The 25,077-nt window shown below is 48.1% G+C and overlaps 1 protein-coding gene across 1 annotated transcript in view; it reads left to right on the top strand.

The window, feature by feature from the left end:
- Positions 1–25,077, top strand: part of LOC144115007 (uncharacterized) — a 190,321-nt gene that overhangs the window by 81,838 nt on the left and 83,406 nt on the right. Inside the window, exons 2-4 of the mRNA XM_077649119.1 lie at positions 7,022–7,166; positions 16,723–16,860; positions 21,003–21,123. Of these exons, the coding sequence (XP_077505245.1) occupies positions 7,022–7,166; positions 16,723–16,860; positions 21,003–21,123 (404 nt within the window). The remainder of the gene's footprint in view (positions 1–7,021; positions 7,167–16,722; positions 16,861–21,002; positions 21,124–25,077) is intronic.

Below are 25,077 nucleotides of genomic sequence, written 5' to 3'. Positions count from 1 at the left end.
TGAGCTTTCACGGCTGCTCAGAAAGCACCTCGTCCAGGCCACTTACATTTAGTTGCACGAAGCGCCCTGTCACGGGCGCTTCATCTTTCACTTCATCTGCTGTTACATATGAAACATGATAATACCAAGCAGCCAGATGAATGAATAAAATTTTCTAGAAAATTTAGCAAAGGTACATACAGTCATACCACCCCACTGGTCCAGTTGAGTATACTGCTCAGGAGCAGCAGTATCCATATGGGGCGAATGCCTGCACCAAAAAATAGTTACAAATCAATACGAATTTGCACACAAGGGCAAAGTAAACGGCACGATATGGAACCATTACAATTATGCAAGTAGAAAAAATTGCGTTCTACCTACACTCCAGTATTAATCGAGCTACAAAAATATCATAAAGGCTCCTTCAAACCGGTACACAGTCGGAATTTAATTATCCTTCGGTCATTCCACGCCAACTGATCCAGACATAGTACTCAACCATCTTCGCTTTCTTTTTTAAAAAATAACGCCTTATTTCATTACTATGACAAACATTAGGGCAGCTTCTTTTTGGCAGAATAATTTTTTTTTGTGTCGTGGCCGCCATTTCAATTTCGAAGTGGTAGCCAAACCTAGCCTTTCAAAAAATTTGCAAAAAAAAGTTCTTACGCACGGCTATGAAACTTTTTTATATAAATAAAAAGTATTGCGTTTCCATATGCAGTAAATTGAACTTATTTTATTTTAAGTAAAACATTGAAGAAGGTACAAAATATGAAAATTTGAAATTGTTTATCAAATTTTATGTTCTCACAGCAGTTATTCCAACTATTTTTCTAAGATGTCCAGAAGGTAAAGAAGGCGATAAATGTGTTTCAGAGAGAAAAAAGCATAAGGCATGTCAGCAAAAGAATTCTAAATTTGAGAAAATTTGCTTTTTGAGACATTCAGCAATCTATTCCATAATGAGGTGACCTTAATTAAATGATGACAGATAGGAAGTTGCAGAATGCCATTTAATGACATTTATTTCTAGAAGTTTAATCCGAGCATTTTTGTTTTAAGTGAGAAAACAATTTTGCAAGTTGAGTCCCTGCTTTCAACATCTGACATTTCTCCGTGCCTTCTCCTCTCTGCAACACATTTTGCCGCCGGCTGCAAATATACACAAAACCGGCACTCCACTGCTCGAATACAATGGTGTGCTGCGCTTCAATGCTGCCTGGTTCGGCAATACAGAAACCTGCTGAAGGGTACATTTACAAAAAGTAAAAATGAAGTGGCCTGATGGCAGAACTGCCATTGTTCCTCAACACAAACAGTAGTACTGAGCCGGGAAGCACATTTTGCGGTCTGACCAATCAGAGGTAAAAACCTCTACTACCATGAAAATGATTTCAATTTTTCAGTGGAATGGACTTTTTCACCACGTCACATGCGAAGAGTGCTTGTGACTGCACTGGAGGAACTGTGAGGCCCTTGGCAGCAACAGAAAGTATTCACAGGTCATACAAAGGTCAAATACTTCTCTATGAGCTGTTTACATGCGGGAACAAAACTATTAAGTGTGTTGCAGCCCTCTGGATGCCGCAACAAACGATTGAAGAAAATGAAGGTGAACTCAGTAGGTGGCTTACAAGAGCACTACCATTAAGAGGAATACGCAAGTTTCAGCATATCGAGCCTTTATCTCTGTCTCAGTGGTGCATGCTGGACTTACATCATGCTCGAGTTGAAAAGTGACAAAATGTGAATGAACATGCCAGCGGACCTTTCAAAACCAAAATATGAGGAGTATCCACCTGGAGCACCGTGCAGCTAGCAATGCTGCAATTGAACGCAGGGACACAAATTGCAAATTTATTTTCTCGCTTAAAACAAAAATTGTTCCAATTAAACTTTTAGAAATAAATCCCACTGCCATTAAAAAACAAATGAGGACCACATCACCTTGCAACAGATGGCTAAATATGCCTCAAAAATAGAATTTTTTTGCTGACATGCCTTACTTTTTTTTCATCTCCGAAAATTTTTTATCAGCTTCTTTGCCTTTTGTTGTTGTTGCGTTGGGTGTTTTGGCACATAGGCAACTGAGGCCATCATGCGCCAAGCACAAGGTATTGAAAAATTTTTGTTGAATATTATAGAAATATAAAAAAAAACATCCACATATTTGGCACTTATTCGATTAATGCAGGGATTCAGAGAACTATGTACAACAACACACAAATTGGTTTGCAATAATTCTGTACTGACTACGAACTAGCAATGATGTACAAATAAATGAGGGCATGGTTAGGCTACGTACCCTGTTTCATGAAGTCGCTTGATTAAGAAAAGAAGGGAAAGTGGCCCAAAAGAGAACCTAACATACAGCATAAAAAGAAGCTTGTTGAAAAACTTAAACGCACCTTTGCTTCCATACTGCTCATGAATATTTCCCAGTGGCAACAAGGTCAAAGCTGTGGGCTCCCTTCTGGATGTGGATGTTTCCCCTGGAGACATCCATTTAATACCATCATGATTACAGACCGCAAAAATTTATTAATTAGGTCACTCTGGCGAAACAATGAACTTTTAAGAACGTGAAAAAGCAAGCTAAATATACCTGCCGTGAACAGCACAGGATTCCTTAATCTGTGTGCCGTTCTAAAAACAACTAGCAACCAAAATAGACGGCAGTGTCAACAAATTGCAAAGCGGCCTGATGCCCAAAACGACCGGCAGTCAGCGCCTGTGGAGGAGGCAAAATTAAATGTTTATCTCAGACGTCACGCTTATGCAATGCATTTTTTGCAGAGATACGGTACAATCCCTACGCACAGCTGCAAAAATTACCACGCACGAATAAACTGTAGGGCAAAGAATTTGACGAAATAGCTTTAAAAAGTTTTAAACTTTGACAGAACAGACATAGTACAGCTCTTAAGCAGCATACGGCAGTACTCTGCAACATTCGTTTCGCTAAAACAAAAACAGCTGTGTGCACAATGATTCTCGGCGAACTCTGTCCAGCGCTGCTTCTCTTCCTAGGATACAAGGAAAGAGCGGCCTGTCGCACTGCAGATCTTGGCACTTAGGTACTTAGAAACGGCAGGCCCCGAGACCGCTCTTCCATAACTTATCCTTTGTAAAATGGGAACCATCATGCATGAAGAAATAGGACAGCGTACCATTCGAGGCAGGTTCGTGGTAGTGCTGAGCTGCTCTACGTCTCCACATCACGGCAACGCTCGTCTTTTTCACTAACGCCGACTTCAGGACAGCGATTGTCACATTGCAAATACATTCTGGCGCATGAACCTGCGCATATAATAATATCGCCCGTGCTTTCCGACTTCAAATCTTTACAATGTGAGCGAGCGCCGCCCTTTCTGCCAATCTAGAACAAAGGAACGCTGATTCCGTCCTGATACGTCATATACGGCACTTGGAGAGCAGTGAACGAACCTACGCACTTTTCCAGTTATATATGCACACTAAAAACACTTCAGTTCACTACGGTACCTCGAAAAACGCGGTCAAGAACACTTTCTCGTAAACCGCTGAAGCGCGCACCAACGTTACTAGACTAGGAACCTAGGCACAGTGTACTAGAATACTCTTCTCTAGTTCAATGTAACCTAGTCTAGTAACGTTACTAGGCTAGGAACCTAGCTACAGTGTACTAGAATACTCTTTTCTGGTTCACTGCAACCTATTCTAGTAACGTTACTAGACTAGGAACCTAGTTACAGTGTACTAGAATACTGTTTTCTAGTTCACTGTAACCTCGTCTAGTAACGTTGGCGCGCACACCACGATGCCATGACCAACAGCCTGGAAAAAAAAAAGTCAACAAAGGCCCGACGGTAGCGGTTGCCACCTAGCGGCAGTTTTCACTTACAATGTGTACGGGAGCTGGAATGCATTTGCAGCATCGGAGCAGCATACACAGCGATTGCCAACAGTTGCCAGTTACGGAAAATAAGAAGTGATTAAACACGATATATTTCTTCAGATTGAAAAGTTACCATGAATTGTCCCCCTTGCCGATTTTGTTCTTACTTTCACTCCAGCGGCTGCATTTCGATGGTAGATAAATATATAAAAGATTTGTAGCCTATGTCGTCGTCGAAAGAGGAGGGGATCATGACGCATTCGGCGGCCAACGTTGTTCACACGGGACAGGTGTGGTTCACACGGGACAGGTGTAGACGGCGGCGTTCGCGTAACATGGATCTGTGGCACGGACCCAGTGGCGGTGTCGGGTACTCTTTCGTGGATGCGTCATGTCTGTCTGCTGTTTGCCTCAAGCCGGGGCGCAGGCGCCTTCTCAGCCTCCCCTCTGCGCGCGCGTCGTCATGGCGCCGCGGCTTTCGGGCGAAGAGACCGCTCGGCTTACGCGCGGCGCTTGTAACCCGAGCAACCTTCGAAGGCCCGCACAGGGACGGTGGCGTGATGGGGTGGTTCAGAGAGGCGGGAGAGGGGCTGGAGGGGGCCGTGTTATATGTAGGATAGGCATAATGCCCGTAGGTCTGCAGCATTGCTCTTCATAAGATTAGATGAATCAACAAAACGCAGCTGTGGTTGAGAGCAACACATACCGAAGAGAGAGACAGAGTGCGGACTGCAGGGTCGAATCGAAACCATCGAAGCGCTCGACAGATGTTTCTGCGGTCCAGTAGACCTTCGGCTCCCCTTGGCGCCCTCACCGCCCGCACAGCGTGCTAGCTACCACTCGCAGCGCGCCGGTTGCGAATTCAGCGGACGCAAATGTTCGCTTCAGTTTCTGGCAGTTCTAGCTCATGTTCTCTGCCCGGTGCGCTGTGGTGCATAGACGCATAGACGATGTTCGCGAGTTTGCCCAGAGCGGGAGCTGAAAGCACTAAATGCCTAAAACGCCCGTGTGTTGTGCAATGCAACTGAACTTTAAAGGACCCCGGATTGCCGAAAATAGCATGGAGCTTTCCACTACAGCCCAGGTTTAGCTTTCGTACATGAAACGCCGCATACCACAGCATTTACTTTTTCTTGGTTGCAAAGGCACCTCCTGCCACTCGTTCAGTCGGGGGGGGGGGGGGGGGGGGAGCTACGTACGTCGAGGCAAAATAAATTTTTTGTTTTGCCCACTTTGCACTTAGAGTTTATCAAGCTATTCTCGGGACCTAATTAATTTCTGGTCTCCACAGCTGCCTTTCTTTCAGTTGACACAGTAGTTGCTTCAAGAATTAGCGACGTTTGGTCCCGTTTCTTGTGCGTGATGTGGTGTGTAAAGCAGAATGATTTGGCGCAGACAGTACTCCGAATGAAACATATTGTCACAAGACGTCAACGTAATGATTTCTCTATTCAGTACGATGCAGTCGTAACTGTTCTGCCTTGATATGGATTCAGCACAGGAGCACGTTATTATCAAAACAACCAATGAGCCCCCGCATTCACGGCGTAGGTATTATTCCGACAATTTTATTGGCATTTGTAATAAAGTAGGCTGCAAGTGAACCAAATTTTTCTTGCCTCTGCATTTATATGTTCTCGGCCGCGAAAGATTTAAACCATGCCTCGAAGTGAAATCCTAACTAGCGCATACTATCGACAACATCAGCGCGTCTGTACTGCTTTCATAATTAGTTAAGTTTTATCGCCATGTGGAATGTTGCCTTAACAATCCCGTCGATGCATTACTGAAACGTGGATAAAATGCCGAACATGCATGTTACTGCTTCACATGTGCATGTGATGTTGTCACATGAACTACGCTAGCATATTTTGTTAAGTACAGCACACGAGCTAGGGCTAATTTTCAGTTTTTTTTATCATTTTTTCTTCCTCATTTAGCCGGAGATGCAGCACTGAGGTGAAGCCAGCTTTACATTTTTGAAAGGAACACCCTTGCACCTCGACGGCACTACCAGGACTATTGGGGACACATGCACCCGTTCATGCAAACTTCTAAAATTCGTGGGTGCAGGATGGGAGCATGTGTAATACAAACTCCTAATTTGTAAGGTGTAAGGGTGTGCATGGAATTGTGCTCCCTTTAATGGTGTGAAATTTTCTACAGTGTTGGTTGCGCTACCTCCATGAACGAAGCCATAATTTTGGTGAAAACCTAGCTTGGCGTCCTCTCTTTTTTTTTTGGGGGGGGGGGGAGGGGAGGGAGGGGGAGGGGGACATTTCTTCGAACTTCATGACCCTGCAGGGTAGCAGCGCGTGGGAGCCGGTCTCCGCGCGTTCCCGCGGTGGCGAAGATATCGGTGAGAAATGGTTGCCCGTTTGGCTCGTCGCTACTGCCCAGTAACGTGCGAGCACGGAATTCTGGACGACAACGTGCGCCGTCTGGGAACTGCTGACCCATTTAGCTTAGTTGGGCTCCACGGACCCGCTGACAATGACAGCGAGGCGGGGAACTGGCCATGCTGCGCATCTTCAGCGCCACCGTTGGGATCTCGTTAGCGTGCACATGGGAGCGCCACTGGCGATCGAGTACTGAGGTATAGAGGGGGCCGAGCAAAACCCACTTCCTGCCGGCTGCTTCTTTTCTTGTTGCTTGCTGCTGCGCGATCTGCGTTGCCACTGCGCTCATAAGCTTTCCAGGGAATGCGCTATAGGTCAGAGGCACCAGAGCGCACCATGGACCGTCCGCACCGCAGGAAAGTCGCGTACGCACGCATATGCACGTTTTTGCGCGTATCGCGGCACGTGGTTACCCGAGTGGCGACGTCTGTCACCTAGTGTACTCTTTTCTTCTCCACCGTGAGCCAAGCACGGAGCGCGTACAGCTAGAGGTTCTCTTGTCACGGGAGGCATATGTCATCACGCGTTCCTGTTACCTCCTCCGGTGACTGAAAGGTGTTCTGTTCGATACGCATGAATCAAACCCGTGAGAAAAGCCGGGGGGGGGGGGGGTGAAGGTAAAGGAGTCCTCAGTATTGTTCATGACTGTCAGTTTTTTTCCTTAAAGCCGACGAACAGACACGATGTACGCCACGTTATAAAGTAATCGGCTCATTTCAAAATGTCCTCCCCCTCACCTCCCTTTTTTTTCCTTCCGCAGGTACCTCGCCACCTCGAAGTTCCAGCCCACGTACGCACGGCGTGCTTTTCCGTGCTTCGACGAGCCGAACTTCAAGTCGAGGTTCAACGTCACCATCATACACGACAACAATCACATGGCGTTGTCCAACATGCCCGTGCTCAGCGTAAGTGCATTTATTTAATCTCCTTGGACTTTTTCTCATTTATGGGAGTGACTGTGATTGGTCTTAAGGTTAAAATCATTTCGCACCTGTTCGCGAAAGCTGGCGGCATGCAAGAATCGGAGGCCGTAAACCGAGACTGGCGTTCAGGTGCGCAGCATGTGTGAACACACTTGACTGCATGGCCCCGTTCGCACATTGGACGGTCCGCAAAGCGCCGCTACCGCACAGTTCACCCACCCACTGTCGATGAGCGCCGCTGAAGGCCAAGACGCCCGCCTCACCATGCAGCCGCGCCTTCACCCATCTCTCGGCAAAAACCGATCGCAGGTTGCTGCCTGTTACACATGACAAGAGTTGGTGCTTGGCTTGAGCGTAAATACGACAGCAATCCGTTCCTGAGCGAGCATATAGTGTGCGTTCGCTCGTGAAATGGATTCAACGAGCCCATTGGTGGCACTTGAGAATCAGGCGTATTAGGAAGGCGTACAGTCTGTGAGACTGCGTAGCATTCCCCCCTCTCAGATGCGACGGGAGAGCCGACGATAACAGACCGTACTGCTGCGCAGGCATGCCAGCATGCATAAGGCTTAAAGAAAGCGCTGAGCTCGTCAAGATCCCGCACTTTTTGCAACAGAATGCAGCACCGATAGGTGTCGGCGTCAAGACCTCGCAACGCGTGCCGCCGAGGCCGCATCAAAGAGGATGCGGGCCATGCGGCATCAAGAGCCCACAGTGTGTACCCGCACTAGACGAAACAAGGAGGCGATAGAAGGACGGAGAAGCCACGAAAGCGTTTCACAAGCTATTCCGGGACAGCGTGTTGGGCGATACCTGCTCTGCGTGCGGTCGTTTGTGGTTCCGCAACGACCTACGGCATTACCATGGGCTTGCCGCTCTACGCTGCAATAGGCTTTTCCGGCAGCCGACCTGCACTGCGTTTCGGTGTGCATCAGCAATTACGCATTACATTGCCATAACCATGATGTCGATTTTTCACAATCCATTAAGTGTTTCATGCTTCGTACCTCCTTCGGACTCTGAGAAGGGGTTCTATCTTTTGAAGCTGTTCGAATATTGTAATTTCTTGTGTGCAAGACTCGGGCCGGGAGAGCGATAACGTTTGTTTAGGTACATTTATTTGGAAAACAGTTATTCAGCGCTGCTCTACTTGAATTTGATGCACACAAGATTATGTGAATTATGAACTGAAAACTACTTCTTGGATGACGTATTTTGGAAGTAGTGTATATTTCATGAGAACAAAGAACGCCTAAGTACACGATAAACTTATAAGAAGCGCCGAGTGCGCGAACGAATGTGGGGTGCCTTGAACACTGCATGTTTGGGACCCCGAGGACAACTCCATCAAATTTTTATTCTCACTAACTCCGGCAGCAGAAGCTGCATATGTTGCTAAGAAAATTGCATGAAAAAATTTTCCCGCCACTCGATTCAAACTCGGGCCGTCTACACCGAAAAGGACTCCGTGATCACCATTATGAAGTGAATGGCAGTGTAGCCTAGCCTCTGGGATCTGCGCGGAAAATCTGTGTCACCGCGCTCGATTTAGTTGCGAAATCGGCCGGTATGTCATTAGAATGCTATAATCTATCGATACAGGCCAACCTCGGTTTCTTTTCAGTCATAATTTAACAAAGGGCGGCAGCTCACGTTAAGGTATTCGAAAGGAGTGTTACCTTGTGGACGGAAGACACGAAATACAAATGCGAAGGATGTCCATGTTTTCATCATGTCAGTAGTCCGGTCACGTCCTCTGAAGAACAAAGGCATCTTCTATACTGATCTCCAATTCGCCTTTCCTTGCACCAGCCGCCCAGGCTCCCTATCTCAGCAAATTTTCTAATCCCATCCTCCCTCCTGGCTCTGTGTCACACCCGGCTACGTTTACAGACACTAAGTATTCGTATCTATTTAGGCTACAATGAGAGAAGAAGAATCACGCCCGTTTACGGGAGGGGGTGTGGAGTGCACTGGCACCTGCTACAGTTTGTTCATTACGGGAACGTAAAATTAAGCGCAAATATGTTCCAGGCGCAAGTAGACGTAACTGAGGGAACCAAGCTTAACATCGATGCTGGAAATGCTGGAGATTAGTGGTAAAAGTCGCGAAGTGGAAGGAAGTTTCAACCATGTCAATGCGCGCACGGGAAAGGGGATCTAATTATTTTTGACCTGGCGGCCTTCCCACCCTTGGCGGGTTTGGTTTTTTTTTATGGTTTATGACAATATGGTCGACATTGACCTTGGGTTGTGTGACCGCCCATCTTCGCAGACGTACAGGCTGACGTATACCCTTGCGTGAACATCTTTACCGTACGCGGAAGTTGACTTGTCGCGTTATGTGACAAGAAAAAATAAATAACTGATATTTTCTCTCTTTCTCGACGCTCAATGCTGAACTTCCTCCACTGTGCGGGATAAACACTTGTGCCCCAGATTTCCTCCAGGCGGCAGCAGTGGAATGACTGACCCGTCACGCTTTAGCTTTACCGCACAGCTCCTAAGCCTAAGGAACATTCGTTACGCCACCAAGAATTCGCTCAATTTGCCCTACGGTTCGCGTAACGGTCAAGCAGGTACACAAAATAGCCGCGATTTCAGGACTCACGCGAGTGTCACCTGCAATGCTGCGCGTAGAGAATCGCTTACGCACTGGCTTCTTCCTAACAACCGCGTCGAGGAAGCGTGTAGTATTTGCGTTATTCCTTCGGAGCTTCAAGTCGGCGAGCCACGTAGGTGTCATTCGTCACGCTGGATGTCATCCGCCGTGGCTGGGCGCTCGCCGCCAGGTGTAAGGTCGAAACGGGTGGCTGCACACTGCCCAGGAAATAAGTGGCTCTTCGGCCGGCATGCATACACCGCCCTACGTTTCGCGTGTTTAGAGCTTTTCATGACAATACCACTAAAAATGGCGCGCACAGTTCCCTAACTAACAACAGGGACACATGCTTGTTCCGTGGAGTCATCCTGTATAGTCAAGAATCCTCGTTGAAAACTAAACATTTTGACAGATTTGCCTGTCTGGTTGGGTTTGAAGACTTATAATAAACTGCACATCTCCAACCAATCCTCGTGGACGAGGCATGTACATTGCTTCTTAGTAACACCAATGCGCAGAAAAAAAGCTGAGCCCTGCTGAGAGTTTCGCAACAGGGAAGCAGGGCTAAATACTGCATATACCAAGGCAGCGACTCTGCACGATACGTTGAAAAAATGTCATTGCAAGCTTTACACTCAAGCGGAGTTCAGTCGGCTAGGCTTCTGACACAAGCGACACATGTTTGCAACCTACGCACAATGCGGCGCAAACAATAGACACATCAGAGAGCAGTACGAACTTGTTCACAAACACAGGGCAGCAGGTGTATAAGCAAGATCAACTATCTTGTGAATAATAAGTGAAATTTATTGTAGGCGCGTGCGCAGGTGCACCGTCGTTTAATCCCGAGCGCATATTCCTTTGATGCCTGCCGTGGTTGAAATGATGAGGCGTTAGTAGATGTTGCGTGGACAGTCTGCGTGCGGAGAGCAATGCGTTTTTCAAGTCTACTCCTACGTGTAACGCCTGCCGTGCCTACAGCGCTCACCGTAAACACCTTTCCTTCAAGGATACCCACAACCTGAGCAGTGGGAGGCCGTGCTCAGCGGGTGCAGAAAACAGCTAGGGCCATAGGAGCCTTGGAATAAGGGTCCCTTCCAGTTTGGGTTGGTAAAATGTTTACCAACACCACCACCACGCCCAGCCTTCACAGGCGAGCCCGTAAAAGCGGCCGCAAATAGCGCCACGAACGAGTATCGCTGCGAAGAGGAAACAGACGGCGACTAGCACGAGGCCGTCCGTTCGCTTCTTGCACTGCGCGCGCAGCGGTACCGGGCGCTGTGTCTTCCCGGCCGCACGCACGCTTTTCAGGCGCGTCAAACTGGGCGCCGAGGGCTCCCCGCCGGCGCCGGGTGGTCGCGAGCGACGTCAGCTGCTCCCGGCAGCCGCGTTTGTTCCCGGTCAAAAGGTCCAAACAACGTTTTCCTGCTCACCGCCATTTGCACCCCCGGCGTGCCATCGAGGCAAGGGGCCCGCGCTTTGTTTACCCAACCCTGTTTACCCAGAGACGCCCCGAAGAGAGCGCCGGAAGGGCCGTCCCGTAGCCACGTCGCAGATGCGCAGCCCGCAGCATCAGTGCGGAGGTCTTTCATGCGCTCCTGCTGGGTGGGTGTCACTGCGCCGGGCTGCGAGGGGGCACATCCTCGCCCACATGCGCGGCACGCGCACAGCAGGAAAGAAACGGAGCCTATAGGGCCGTCTTACGTGGTCATTAGTCTAATGCTTCCGACATTCGCGATGTTTTCCATTGGCGCAAAAGTGGCAACCCGCTCCTTCCTCGAGTTACTTGTGTTTTCCTTCTGAACACCCTTTCTCGGTGTCCGCAGTCGGCCCACTATATTCCAGCCAAGAGCTGCTCGCAGGTATTATGGCAATGCGCTTGGTTGTGGGTCCTCGTACAACCGCACTGAAGAAAGAAAGAAAGAAAGAAAGAAAGAAAGAAAGAAAGAAAGAAAGAAAGAAAGAAAGGAAAAGGAAAATGGTCCAATTAAACAGCAGTAACTTGAGTTTTTTTGTGTTTGAGCCATTGCGGTTAAAGTGTAAATTGCTAGAAAGGTGGAGGTGGAATGTTTCGTAAGGCAACGTGGCGTCTTGAACTACGCTTATGGGTGATGCAAGAATAAGGCAGCAAACGACAAAGTAAAGAAAACGAATAGGATAGCAGAAAAGAAAAAGCGGGAAAAACTGGTGTCATAATGTTTTCGTGCGCATTTAGAGCCAGTGGGCACACTAAACGCTCCGGGGCCACCAGGGCGCAAACCTTGCTCTCGGTGTTCCGGCGTGCCACTCTCAAAATACACAGATTAAGTGCTTTGACAGACAGCTGTTCAGCTGAACTCCCTAATTGTGTTTTACCTTAATTACGGCATCTAATGTCTCGATGAAATTCACTGGCCACTGACCAAGGTCAAACACAAATAATGACGTTTCGGGAGCGCTACGGCTCCCAGATTGTGAACAAGGGAGCGGTAGCGCTCCCGAAACGTCATTATTTGTGTTTGACCTTGGTTAGTAACCAGTGAATCTCATCAAGCAATGATTCCTGACCAGACGGTATGCCGTCGAACCCTCGACTACATTACGGTATATAATGTGTCAAAAAAATTGAAACTTCCCTATAGATATCGCCAAATAAGAACTCACAGCAGCGAAACACTGTCACGCAACTTTCATTTCGCTTTAAGATGACGTGACGAAGGAATTAAAGCGTATGTCGCGAATGGTCGGTCGCGAACACGAGTACAAAAATAAGGTCGCTAGCTTAACTCCGTTCGTTCTGCCCAGTCCTGTGCCCTCTTTTTTTTGTTTTTAGTGTGCACAACTATACAACGCACTTCTGCGGAAGGCATTTAAACTTATTAGTAAAGTGCGGTGAACATTTGGCGAATACGAAAATAAAACACAACAAGCAGAATTCTCTGCGTCCGGCACTACGACCCCAGGGAAAAATCAAAGTCAATATCCCAGCACAAGCTGCAATGCTTCACCGTCGCGGGATGGGAACGTTGATAGTTCCACTCGGTCGCCGCGGCAGCCATCATTATCGCCATGAAAAATGGCCTCTGATCACAGCTTAAGGACTGCGCCCCTCAAGCAGGCGGAATGGTGTGAGCCGCACGAACAAAGCCGGTTGTTCCTCCTAAGCACGTTTCGAAGTCCACTGTAAATAATGTCTGACGGCCGTACTAACAATACATCTGTCCGTCATGAGCGATGAAGCTTTACGAAAGTGTGCCTGCGCCTATGCTCAGTTTGGTCAGTAGAAGGTGCCTTCAGCGCGAACATTGGAACTCGAAGGGGGCAAAGGACTTGCTGGATCGTTTTCCAAGCGCAGTGCATCACGTAACGATCACACTGCGCTCAGTTCCCGGCTTAATATTGGCCAATCGGCAAATAATACGCAGGCGCGCCGCTGGACTAAAGGAACTCCTGCGGTCCATGCAAATGGCACTCAGTTTCCCGCACAAAACACAACAGAGGGTGAGAGAGATGATATTTTGTTTACCAGTCTGTTGTTTATATTGATTTCTTTATGGGCGAGCAACTCGCGACGCTTCAGCACAGGTTACATGACGAGGTCCACGAACAGGTGTCAAGTGCAAGCAAGCTTCACGAGAGCCAGCGGAGACCGGCTCGTCCACTGTTCGTATAGGCGAAATGTGTGTTTGCGTGCGGTTATGCGGCGTCAAAGCACCCCCGGCACGCGATAGTTGCCCGTCCTTGAGAATGTATCCCGCAAGCTTTTCTGCTCTCACGGGCGCTGCCAAGAAAGCCGCTTTATGGAAGCGACTGCAGGACATACCGGACAGAAAGCGGAAGCCAGGAGCGGGCGACTTCACTCGCGCCTTCTTTATTCGCGAGGCGGGAACACGGCCTCAGAGGCGAGGGCCGCGGGAATCCCGCCCAGACGAAGTGGTGCCAGTCACCGGAGGAAGCGGACGAGCCTAACGGGCGCCGTACGGGACGCTTTCGCAAGGTCGCCGCAAACTCGCTACATTGTGCGGTCGCCGCGGCTCGGTTGGAAGAGCCCGCTAAGTGCTGGGCTGCTCCCTTTGCGGCGATGACGCTTGGCAACATTTGTCAGTGCGGCGGGGGTTGACACACGCCGACTGTACGGAGAATGTGCGGGGCCGTAGGAGATGAGCCAACTCCGATCACCTGAGGGGTCACGTGGGACATCAGCTGAGGAGACCTGCGTCCGGTCACCGGTGACGTTTCAAAACGTGGATGCTGACGCATTTGCTTCGCTGGGAAAACGGTCAACGAGACCGCTGGTATGCGGACACTGCTCTAAAGGTTGTAGATGCTGTACAAACGCCGTGGGGGGAAAACCCTCGAGTAATTCAGGTCCCCCGGGATCTTTTTTTTTTTTTAATGTGCAATAAAATCGGCACCCACGCGACAGGCACTCTTGCAACTTTTCTGCGTGGAAACCGCTGCAGCAAACCAAGTAGGAAGCTTGAAACCCGCGTCTGATATGTTACAGCAGGCATGGTTAGTGGTATAGGTTTCCGATAAATGGGGCGTACGGCAGGAAGCTGCTGGTTTTTAATGAAAAATGATACGCATTCACGAGAGCCGGCAATGTAGGCTAATTTGGTGACTCAGTGACCGACTTTATTCGTCTAACTGTTATCAGAATATGATTTGCTGGCTTTTCAATCATCATGGAAGCGATCCAAACTTACAAGGACTGATAATACGCGATTTTCGTTACGCCCTCATAGGCGCACGATACCGCGCGAAGCCGCATCTGTGGCCAAAATGAGGGCATAAATATTGCTGAAAGGCATTGGAAATTCCATCTTAGAGGTGTCCAGACTCCACCTCTCCTATCCTATTTTGCGATGCAGAGAAATAAGATCGTCGCCTACGCTAAAATAGGAACGTTAGAGCGCCGGTTTTTGCTTATATCTTTTTTAAGTCGCTCCTACCGAGCCCTCGCGTATGGCATATTTATTCGTTTTGCCAGGCGGCCTTTGATGACGGTGAGAGGGGGTTTCGAATGAAAACAATCCATTTGCATTGCTTCATCGTGAAACAATTATTAGAACATAAGTATCCCCCATGATGGTAGCCTCGGAGAAGCCTGCAACTCTTAGCCATGCCGTTGTGCTCCAGTTTATATAATCCCGAATCATATAATTTGTCGGCGAGCTAGAACCAGGTTTGAAATTTCCCAGCAATAACACTATGGTCGAATCGGGACACTAGGGCTATGTTTCTTAGGCCTTCACTTCTGGGGCTGGTCACCAACCTTTCGCTTGCTTCGCAGGTGACTTCGTGACATTCGGTTACCATTAGCAGTGGCCAATTGCTGCCGAGCAGCGCACCTCAAGATAACTGCACCAGAATCTCAGGCTGGCGTCGCCTAGTTTACGTTAATTTTGTGTTATTTCACATTGACGCATTAAAGTCCAGCTTATCATCGGGAGCTCAGCGGGATCAGGGGCTCAAATTTGCTGGGAAAGACACCGATACTGAACGGATTTGCGCCACATGCAGCGGAAAACTCGTGGTCGTGGCAGCGTTCCGCTTCACCGTTATTCACAAGGTTATTGCATGTAGTTAATAATAATAATTGGTTTTTGGGGAAAAAAATGGCGCAGTATCTGTCTCATATATCGTTGGACACCTGAACCACGCCGTAAGGGAAGGGATAAAGGAGGGAATGAAAGAAGGAGGGAAGAAGGAGGTGCCGTAGTGGAGGGCTCCGGAATAATTTCGACCACCTGGGGATCTTTAACGTGCACTGACATCGCACAGGACACGGGCGCCTTAGCGTTTTTCCTCCAAAAAACGCAGCCGCCGCGGTCGGGTTCGAACCCGGGGCATGTAGTTCCAGCTTCCATTTTCATGTAGATACAGCACTAACCTGAATAGCAAATGTCCGGTCATGTGGTCACGCTTACATGGCCATAGGTGGCGCCAGTGGCGCGGCGAAATTTGCAAACAGTTTCTTAGTCTGTCTAACCGATTTTACAGCATCAAACAACTCCGATGCCTACCTCTTACCTGGGCCTGCCAAAGAAGGGGCGGAGGGTGTTTGATTGTTGAAGTACAGTTACCATTTCTTTGGATATGTACCGCCAAGTTAAAGTGTGCTTTTGTCAATTGCCAGTGGTCTTCAAGATGGAGTCCAGATTTGTAAACATTACCTTGCTCACGAAAGATACTGTCATGCGCTCAGCATAGAAGGAAATGCGTAGAAAGCTCGCCAGGTTCGATGACCTGGCCGGAGCAGCTCCTATAGGAGCTTTTCTTGAATGTACTGATGTCAACCTCTAAGTGATATGGTATACGTAATGTGCGCAACTTTATTTAATGAATGTTCATGGCCGGAAATGGAAGCTTTTAGGAATTTCTCGTACTGCCATAAAACGCATGGCTTCCACGCCTCCGTCAATCAGGCGCTGACTATTCGGCGGCTTGTTCTAGGCAAGGCGCTCCACACGCAAATTAAAGGAACGATGAAAGGCGATCGAGGAGCTTTGAGTACGCAGACCGTATGAGCTGTTTTCATTTTTTTGCCATACTGGCTGCTACATACCCTGTTTGAAATCGGCGCCTTTGTCAGTGCGTCTGAATTGGAGAAGACAGGGCGTTGTGATGCCACACGCTCATTATTTGAATGTCATTCGCTTTCCACAGCGAACGGATTTGGTCCCAAGCACGCACGTTTGCTCGAAACCTATGACTTACTTACTTAACTGAGCTTTCGCGCTTTTATTAGTCAGCAGTCCACTCGGGATCTCATACAGAGCGTGGGAAATGACCTGCCCGTCGCCTCAGTATATATTTTGGCTGCTTTGTTGGCTAAGTAACAGAGAATAATGCTCGATATATTAAGTCATATATTAGGGAAACTGCTCTTGTTGAGTTGTTCGGAAAGTAGGGTTTTCTCCTCTTTGTTCACTTTCTTTTTTCGTTGTGCAGGGATACCCTGTAATGCGTGAAGACGGAAAAATGGTGACCAAGTTTGAGGAATCCGTGCCAATGGTGACCTACTTGGTCTGCTTCATCGTATGCGATTTTGAAAGGATGCAGACAGTGGCCTCGGTGGACAATATACCGGTAAGTGACCATCTAAAACGCAACTACGAGGTCGGAAGCCAGGCGGTGTTTGTCCGGAAAATCATTAACCGTGAGGGAGAGCACGTATAGTCAGTACTCAGTAGAGTACGTACTATGCTTACTGCAAGCTCGAGCGAGTATTGTTTTCAGCATCCATTCCCACATCGCCGCCGCTTGCCTCTCCGAAAAAAGAGGAACGTGTACCATTCGGGTAAGAACTTCGTTTACGTTGAAAAAAAAACACAACGGATGAACAAGAATGGACATCAAACATTGGGTGAAATCATCTTGGCTTTATTGTCGCCTAACCAGTGCGCTAGGAATCTTCTTGAACAAGCACAGATGACTCGAAGAAACTGAACTTCCCCTTACCCCGGTCATGCAGCATGAAATTCGGGTGTGCACTACAGTGGTCGCAGACGCAAGTAATAGCCTCAGTTGAGGTCCATGAACGAGGTCCATGAACGTTTTTAGCGCGCTAGCACTAAGGCTTCCAGCCTCAGAAAAATCCTTTGTTTAAGTGTCCGAAGCTAGCTGGACCTGCAGAAATACCTCAATGCCTGATTGAGGTATCCACTGATCCAGAGAGCCAGTTATGCGCCTTTCTTTTCCTCAAAAACAATGGAGCCTAATAATAATAATAATAATAATAATAATAATAATTGGTTTTTGGGGAAGGAAATGGCGCAGTGTCTGTCTCATATATCGTTGGATACCTGAACCGCGCCGTAAGGGAAGGAATAAAGGAGGGAGTGAAAGAAAAAAGAGGCGCCGTAGTGGAGGGCTCCGGAATAATTTCGACCACCTGGGGATCTTTAACGTGCACTGGCATCGCACAGCACACGGGCGCCTTAGCGTTTTGCCTCCATAAAAACGCAGCCGCCGCGGTCGGGTTCGAACACGGGAACTCCGGATCAGTAGCCGAGCGCCCTAACCACTGAGCCACCGCGGCGGGTGGAGCCTAAACCTTCTGCTGGTTGATAGAAAAGGAAGGACGCATAACTGCCTCAATTTGCAGGTGGACGGCACCATCTACTCACAGCGCGATTGAGGTGTCCACTGCTGGCGTTCTTCGTCGGTCTCTGCAGCGCGTCTCACACACTGCCGTTCTCTATTTACTTGTTGGCGGTGCTGGCGTTCTTCCTCGGTTCCACGTGACCAAGCTTCACACTCATAAACACCGCTGAAAACCGGGGAGTCCGGCTATAGAAGTGCTGGCGCGCTGATAAAATAAATGTGGCCGTGACTGCGTCGCGCTTGGCTTTCGAGCCCGCGGCGGAGAAAACAGATAAGCTTCGTTGGCCACTGCACGAGAGCATTATGCTATATCGCCGCAACCGACCATGCCACCTGTTTAACTACCACGCTCTCGTTGTTGTTGTTGTTGTTGTCCACATACTATGGCACATGCCCACATAGGGGTATTGGCCAAGAATTGAGGGGCACAGAGAGTTTTTGAGGTAAATAATTCCTGGACGAAATTAAAATGAATGGTAAGGATGGAAGAAGTAAACAAAAAGGAACAACAAAATGAAACGGGAAATGCAGAACAGAACGCACGCAGGAGATCGAGACTGATGTTTATAGCCGAGTAGTTAAATGACAATGATAATTGTAATAAAAATAATTTTGAAAAAATTAAAAAAAAAATTAACAAGGTAGCCGTCTTGATTCCATTAAAAAATTTTGCACGGCAGTAAAAACAGGCTTGTGGCTGTACCCAACTATGGTGGCTCCAAACCACGCTCTCGCGCTGTGCAATCTTCGTCAACTTCCCTCCGTGCGGAATGTGGGTCCAGAACCCACCGCTATCGCAGTGCCCGCTTAAGGTGCACGTTAAGCGGTCTAATACCCCTGTCACACGGGCACTTGCAAGGCCTTAGAAATTAAGGTCCTTTGCCCCAAAGGCGCGTGACGCGCATCTACACGGCAAAGCGTCGAGACCTTTGCGATAAAGTTCCGTAGCAATAAAGGCGGCCGTCAGCGGCCTTAAAGTTGCTTAAAGGAGCAACCCAGACGGCAGCGCCAGCTAGCGAGCTCAAAGAATAAAAAATTGACGCAATTTTTAGTTTTGAAACCGTAAAAAATATCTAATTTATCTTATTCAATGGTTAATTTTGCGTTACAGTGCACTTAACCGTAGAGGAGGCTATGACTAAAGACATCCACACTGCTAAGAAAGGACTTGAACGCTTTTCAGCAGCCGCATCGACACACACGTGCTTGCGCATCTCGCTTTGCTGTTTTTTCTTCGTTTGCTCTTTGTTGAGTGCGTGTTTTGAGTTTTCTTGTGTGCAAAAAGACACAAGCAACAAAGCACGCTTCTCGAACACAACGAGGAGCCGAACGGAAAAGTGCGCCTACCGTGGTCGGACCGAGAACGATGAAAAAAAAAAAAGAAACTTTGTTTCAAAATACCCGTTTCTCACCGTCAGAACGCTCGTTTATTATCGTGATAGCTACTTTTTCCAACATAAACGAATGCACTCTTAGCTGAAGTGCTACCGTCTGCTTTAATTTCATAATGTTACTAGCGCCGCTGCACACACAGCGGTGACTTTTGGCATTCACGGAGGCCGCGTTCTAGCTCCTTTGGATTTGCCGTGTAGCAGCGTCGCTGCTCCTTTTCGGTTTTCCTCCTTTAGTGCAATAAGACAACTTTACGGCAAAGGCCGAGAAGAAGTCCCGTGTGACAGGGGTATAAGAACTCTATAGTCCGCTACCGCTAAGGCCTCCAATCACCGATTTCTCAGATCTTTGCCTGAAGAATTTTGATACTCACCTTGAAACCCTAACCGAGAAACGAAAGCGAAATAAAACGAGACGTGCACATACTTCGCGTTTGGCCAGGTAAGATAAATCGGCTGTAATTATTTCACCCACAGAACACCTGGCGTTGTATCTATACAAGAGTGCAATCGGCACAGCATTTTACGATGTTTCGCTGAGTAAACCGTTGTTCGGAAAGGAAACGTTCAAGCATTCGCGTGGAACCGACCTGCCCATACAAGGTTCCATACGAAGCAGAACGTAGACCCTATATAATCTAAGCTTCGCAAGGGACGAAAAAAATATATAAAGGGACAGGATTAGTATTTGCGCCGAGCACATAGCGCAGACAGTGCCTGGACTTGTCGCGTGGGCGGAGGGGGACCGTGTGCGTTAAATGGTGCGTCGTCAGCACCAGCGAAATATGCATTTGCAAACTTTTACTTTGTCAGCGTGCGCGTTTTTCTGTGGTCTCTGAGTGCTCACTCTGCGTTCTGTCTCAACTTCTGCAGCGCCCAACGCTGCCTGACGGTGCAGCAGAGCCTGTAGTTGCCTTTGCGGGAACTGTGCAGGTTCCACGTTGGAGACAAGGAGACGAGTTAACGAGCAACGCTTGCGCATTTTACGCGCTCGCAACTGCATGCTGATTCGCTTTAATTCGTTCTGTCTACCCAAGTGCACCGCAAATCGCTGAGTGAGATCACTGCAGAGCACAGTGCATGAATATTTATTGCGAAAGGTACCCATAAAGGTAATCGTTTTACAGCCAGCGGGATCGGGATATCTTGCTGCTCCTGGCACGCGATTTTCGTCACAGAAGCTGATTATTTGTCGCATCTTATGCTTATGGGGGTTTATAACGTCCCAAAGCGACTCAGGCTATGAGGGACGCCGTAGTGAAGGGCTCCGGAAGTTTCGACCACCTGGGGTTCTTTAACGTGCACTGACATCGCACAGTACCCGGGCCTCTAACATTTCGCCTCCCTCGAAATTCGATCCCTTGGGATCGAGACCGCGCCTTTGGAGTCAGTAGCCAAGGGCCACCGACTGAGCCACCGCGACGGCTATTTGTGGCATCGATTATCTTAATGGAGAATCACTTGAGGAGCACTTTCTTGAAAAAATTGTTTGCGCTGTAAATCTGTAAAGCATACCAGCAGTTTGCAACGTAATAAATAAAGAAAATGATCCGCTCTAAGCTGTACGCCCAGTGTCGACAACTTTTTCCCCCGTTATGGACAAAGTGCACTTAGCGTTCATCCTTGCTCTCTGCTCTGTGAGGGCAACGAGTAATTCGAAATAAAGCCCAGACAAATCCCCCGTGTTGGACACTCACCGACTGTGTGCTCATGCTTCTCCCACTTGCTTTGCAGTTCTCCGTGTACGCTGCGCCAAACCAGCTCAACAAAACTCACTATGCGCTCGACATCGGCTCGAGGATACTCAGCTTCTACGAGAAATACTTCGGACTCAAGTATCCTCTGCCGAAGCAAGGTGAGTCACGCATATACTCAACCTTTCTTGCCGTGCTAAAATCACGTACTATACAGCCAGTACTTATTAATAAACGCGAAAATGATCGGCGTCTGCTTTTTCAGCGTTTACTACGATTGTCCCCGACCAGACGAGTTTTCGTCCATCTTTCGACTTCACACAGCGAGTGCTGTAGTGGATTCAACCAATCCTGCGGTTGTTATACCTGTATTTGAGTAATGCGTTGGCCGCGCGCCTTCGTGATAAGCCTGAGGACTGTGCAGTTCCCGCGGCCTTTGGTTCCTTCGTTGAACTCTTTAATCTCTGAAAAAAAAAAAAACTAACCCATTGCATTGCGGCCACAAAGAGGAAAGAGAGCTTCGGAAGCGCGAACCGGTACAGTTGCCCTCGGGGGCGCTACTTTTTCGCAGTTCACAAGTTGTAGCAATGCATTGCAGGCGTAAAGCGCAGAGGTGATCAGAAAGAAAACCGGGCGACCTCTAGGCCGATTAATAGCGTGAGGAGGCAGGCCGTTCTCTGGGCTTTTGGCCGGAGAGGTGATTGCGCCACACTTGCGGCAAGCGGCAATCCTACTTGGGGCGTGTCGGTAGTTCAGCCCTAGTTCGTGAGCGTGCAGGTTCAGCCTCATGCGTTTGGCAACATGTCCGAGACCCGCTTGCACTTTTGACGTGAATGGCATAAGGTGTGCTTGCGGTTACAGCAACCGTAGCCGATAGATTACCTATAGCTCTTTGTTGGCTTTATTCCTCAGATGTGCTGATATTAGGCGCTTGCGGCAGTTACTCGGGGCATCTGCACGCGCCAAAAAAAAAAGCACAACGTTGTGCCGAGTACGCGTGTCATGCAGTCAGGTCGACCAGGCAAGGTGGCAGCCTTTGTTCTTATTCTGTGTAGCTGTTTATGCTGATTCACTGTCGCAGGAAGTCACATACATGTAACTGATTTAACGACCTCCTGCTGGGCTGAGGTAGAACAATGGACACGCTATTTTGCCTGGGTGACCTTTTCCTGCACGACGAAGTTTTTTCTTTTGTCCAGTCCGTCTGTATAACGCAAAATTTTTGCTGTAAGCGTATGCAGAGGCTGTAGAGGAGCTGGAACGCAGAGTTGAAGACAAAGGGGTATAATTAGTGCTGCTCAGCTCGCACCTACGTGCGCTGTTCGTTCTGCGCAACTTACCAGTATTCGCTGAGTGATATATGCCGTACAAAGCAGTAAATATGTCGAGCGAGTGACGAGATATTGTGATACAGGTCACACCTTGCCCTCCTCTCTGGTTAATTTTTGGCACAAAACGATCATGTTTGTATTCCTACTATGGGCTTCCCGCCAGATGGAATCTGCTGAATTTTGGAAGAAAAGAAAATAAAGGCTAGCAGTAATAGATTTCTGAAACATCAGCAAACTAGCACTTCAAGCTGTTAAAAATTATCAGGTGCACTTAATTAAGTCTCCTTACTTGCAGAAATGCGAAAGCTGTGCGCGGTTAAAGTCACTAGTGACTTTATGCGCGGTTAAAGCCCCTCAATAGACTGTCTATTGAGTCTAAGTCTATAGACTAAGTCTATTGAGGGGCTTTATGCGCGGTCCGCCACCTGCGCCATCTGCTGGACCAGCGCCGTACATTGCGAGGGGGGTTTTCAATGGGTGCCGCATGATAGCGCTACGACAGCACACCAAGCACGGAGGAAATTTACCGGCGACGGAGGAAATTTGATAGTCGCTTGATTGCGACATATGTAATTAACATGCTCATAATAACTCATGTAGGCCTCAGTACATATCTCGACGATATTAAGAACTGTGCATTCACTAGACGCGCCTTTATTCAGCTTTATTCAGCTTCAAACGTCTAATTGTCTGGCGTAGTGGAAGCGTCCCGTCTCGCACGCCGGCGGCCCGGGCTCGATTCCCACCTAGAACCCAAATTTCTTTTCTTATTGTTTTAATCACCATACAACGTGGTTGGCAGTTCGTGCGAACACTTTTGCGGACAGCCTCTGTCTACAACTTCCGTCCATGCCACTCATGAGCCAAGAAAGTCTTTCGCCTTAATATCCTGCTTTTCTGAAGTTGAACACACTGAAACTATTTGCACGGTTGCTATAACGACCACGGCTTTTAGTCAGCGCCGCCCAGCCTCTAGCACCCCAACCAAGGCGCTTTGTGCATTTTCGCCGATATTAATGGATGGTTCCATAGCAGGATGTGTAGTTTTAGCTATACGCCCGTCGGTTTGAAATCATGGCTGGGCGTCGTCTTCACTCTGATTCCTGCTGAGTATCGTTCTCTGCTTTAATGGCACCGTGCCAACGTGGGCATAGACGCTGCGTCCTTCGGCACATTACGGGGACCTTGGTGGCCTTGGTGGCGGAATGCGCCGGAACTCCACTGTAACTTATTTGTCTTCATGTTGCGTGAATAGTATTGCTTGCTACGGGGCTAGTCCTCGTGCTCATTGCTCTGGTGTAAAATATACGCACGTTAGCCTGGATTAGCATTAGCGTTAGTATTACCAATTGTGATATACAGCCACTTCTTTAGGCTTGTTTTGCAACCTGTGCACCATCTGCATTGCCATATAAGGAGAGATGTGCGCTCATGCGATTTTTGTATATATGTATACGTTTGGGCAGCTTTGTTTTTTCGAAAGTTCCGGCGTTTCGTCGCGACAGTGTTGCGTAAGATTCGCTTGCACCGTAATAACAACAATAATAATAATAATAATAATAATAATAATAATAATAATAATAATAATAATAATAATAATAATAATAATAATAGGTTTTTGGGGAAAGGAAATGGCGCAGTATCTGTCTCATATATCGGCGGACACCTGAACCGCGCCGTAAGGGAAGGGATAAAGGAGGGAGTGAAAGAAGAAAGGAAGAAAGAGGTGCCGTAGTGGAGGGCTCCGGAATAATTTCGACCACCCGAGGATCTTTAACGTGCACTTAAATCGCACAACACACGGGCGCCTTAGCGTTTTTCCTCCGTAAAAACGTAGCCGCCGCAGTCGGGTTCGAACCCGGGAACTCCGGATCAGTAGCCGAGAGCCCTAACCACTGAGCCACCGCGGCTGGTGGCTTGCACCACGCTAAATGCACTTCTGTGTCATTTCATGCCGTAAATAAAAGTATGCATGTGGGTTTTTCTCTTTTTTTTTACTTTTTCTGCCGCGCAGGCTACTACCCTGGCGTTCGTATTTACTTCAGTTTAGAAGGACTGTGGTGGATCGTTATCTGCTGAAACAGATATATAATGACAGCGTTTCCACTACATCTATCTGAATCAGTGCTGCAGTCGCACATGCTGCAAGTTTTCCTGAATAAAGACGTCATCCATTCATTTTACGAAGTGAAGAACTCACTCCACTTGTAATAGGTATACCCCCGGGTTATATCCCGGGGAACGCTTTGTTATTCCTGTTTTCCACGTATCACTTAACCCCTGTGGCGTTCGGTCGCCTCATCCCCATCAGACGGGTGCCCTGCCATCAGTCCTGGGTAGTTAGCTGTGAGAGATGGTGAACATTTCGCTATTCGCTACTGGTCTAGCTCTGTCAGCCAGAGCAATATCATGCTAGCTCCCGAGAAGGAGCTGAAAATCGGAGTATTTCGGAGAGCGTAACGCTTAAAACCATCAGTGTATAGCTTTCTTCCAGGAGTGATATAGCCTTTGTAGAAGCCCATTGTTTATAAGAAAGAAGAACGGCTGCTGCGACGACGTGGTAGCTGAGGTTGAGAGGAAACTCGCAGTACGCGCTATGGAATCATTCAGGGATCATTGTTTAAAACAAGTAAAACCACCAAATAGACGTTGATTATGCATGGAAATCGCGTGGCACAGCTCTCGTGCACTTAATTGTGTCCCCTCACTGTGGTCATGCGGTACATGTGTCATGTGGCAGCGCAGAAGAGCGAAGGATGAACACACAAGCGACAACACAGCGCT

Source organism: Amblyomma americanum, chromosome 1 (assembly GCF_052857255.1).
Source record: "Amblyomma americanum isolate KBUSLIRL-KWMA chromosome 1, ASM5285725v1, whole genome shotgun sequence".
Classification (NCBI taxonomy): domain Eukaryota; kingdom Metazoa; phylum Arthropoda; class Arachnida; order Ixodida; family Ixodidae; genus Amblyomma; species Amblyomma americanum.
The sequence above is the reverse complement of the archived record's forward strand: the minus strand, read 5'-3'. Positions and strand labels throughout refer to the sequence as shown.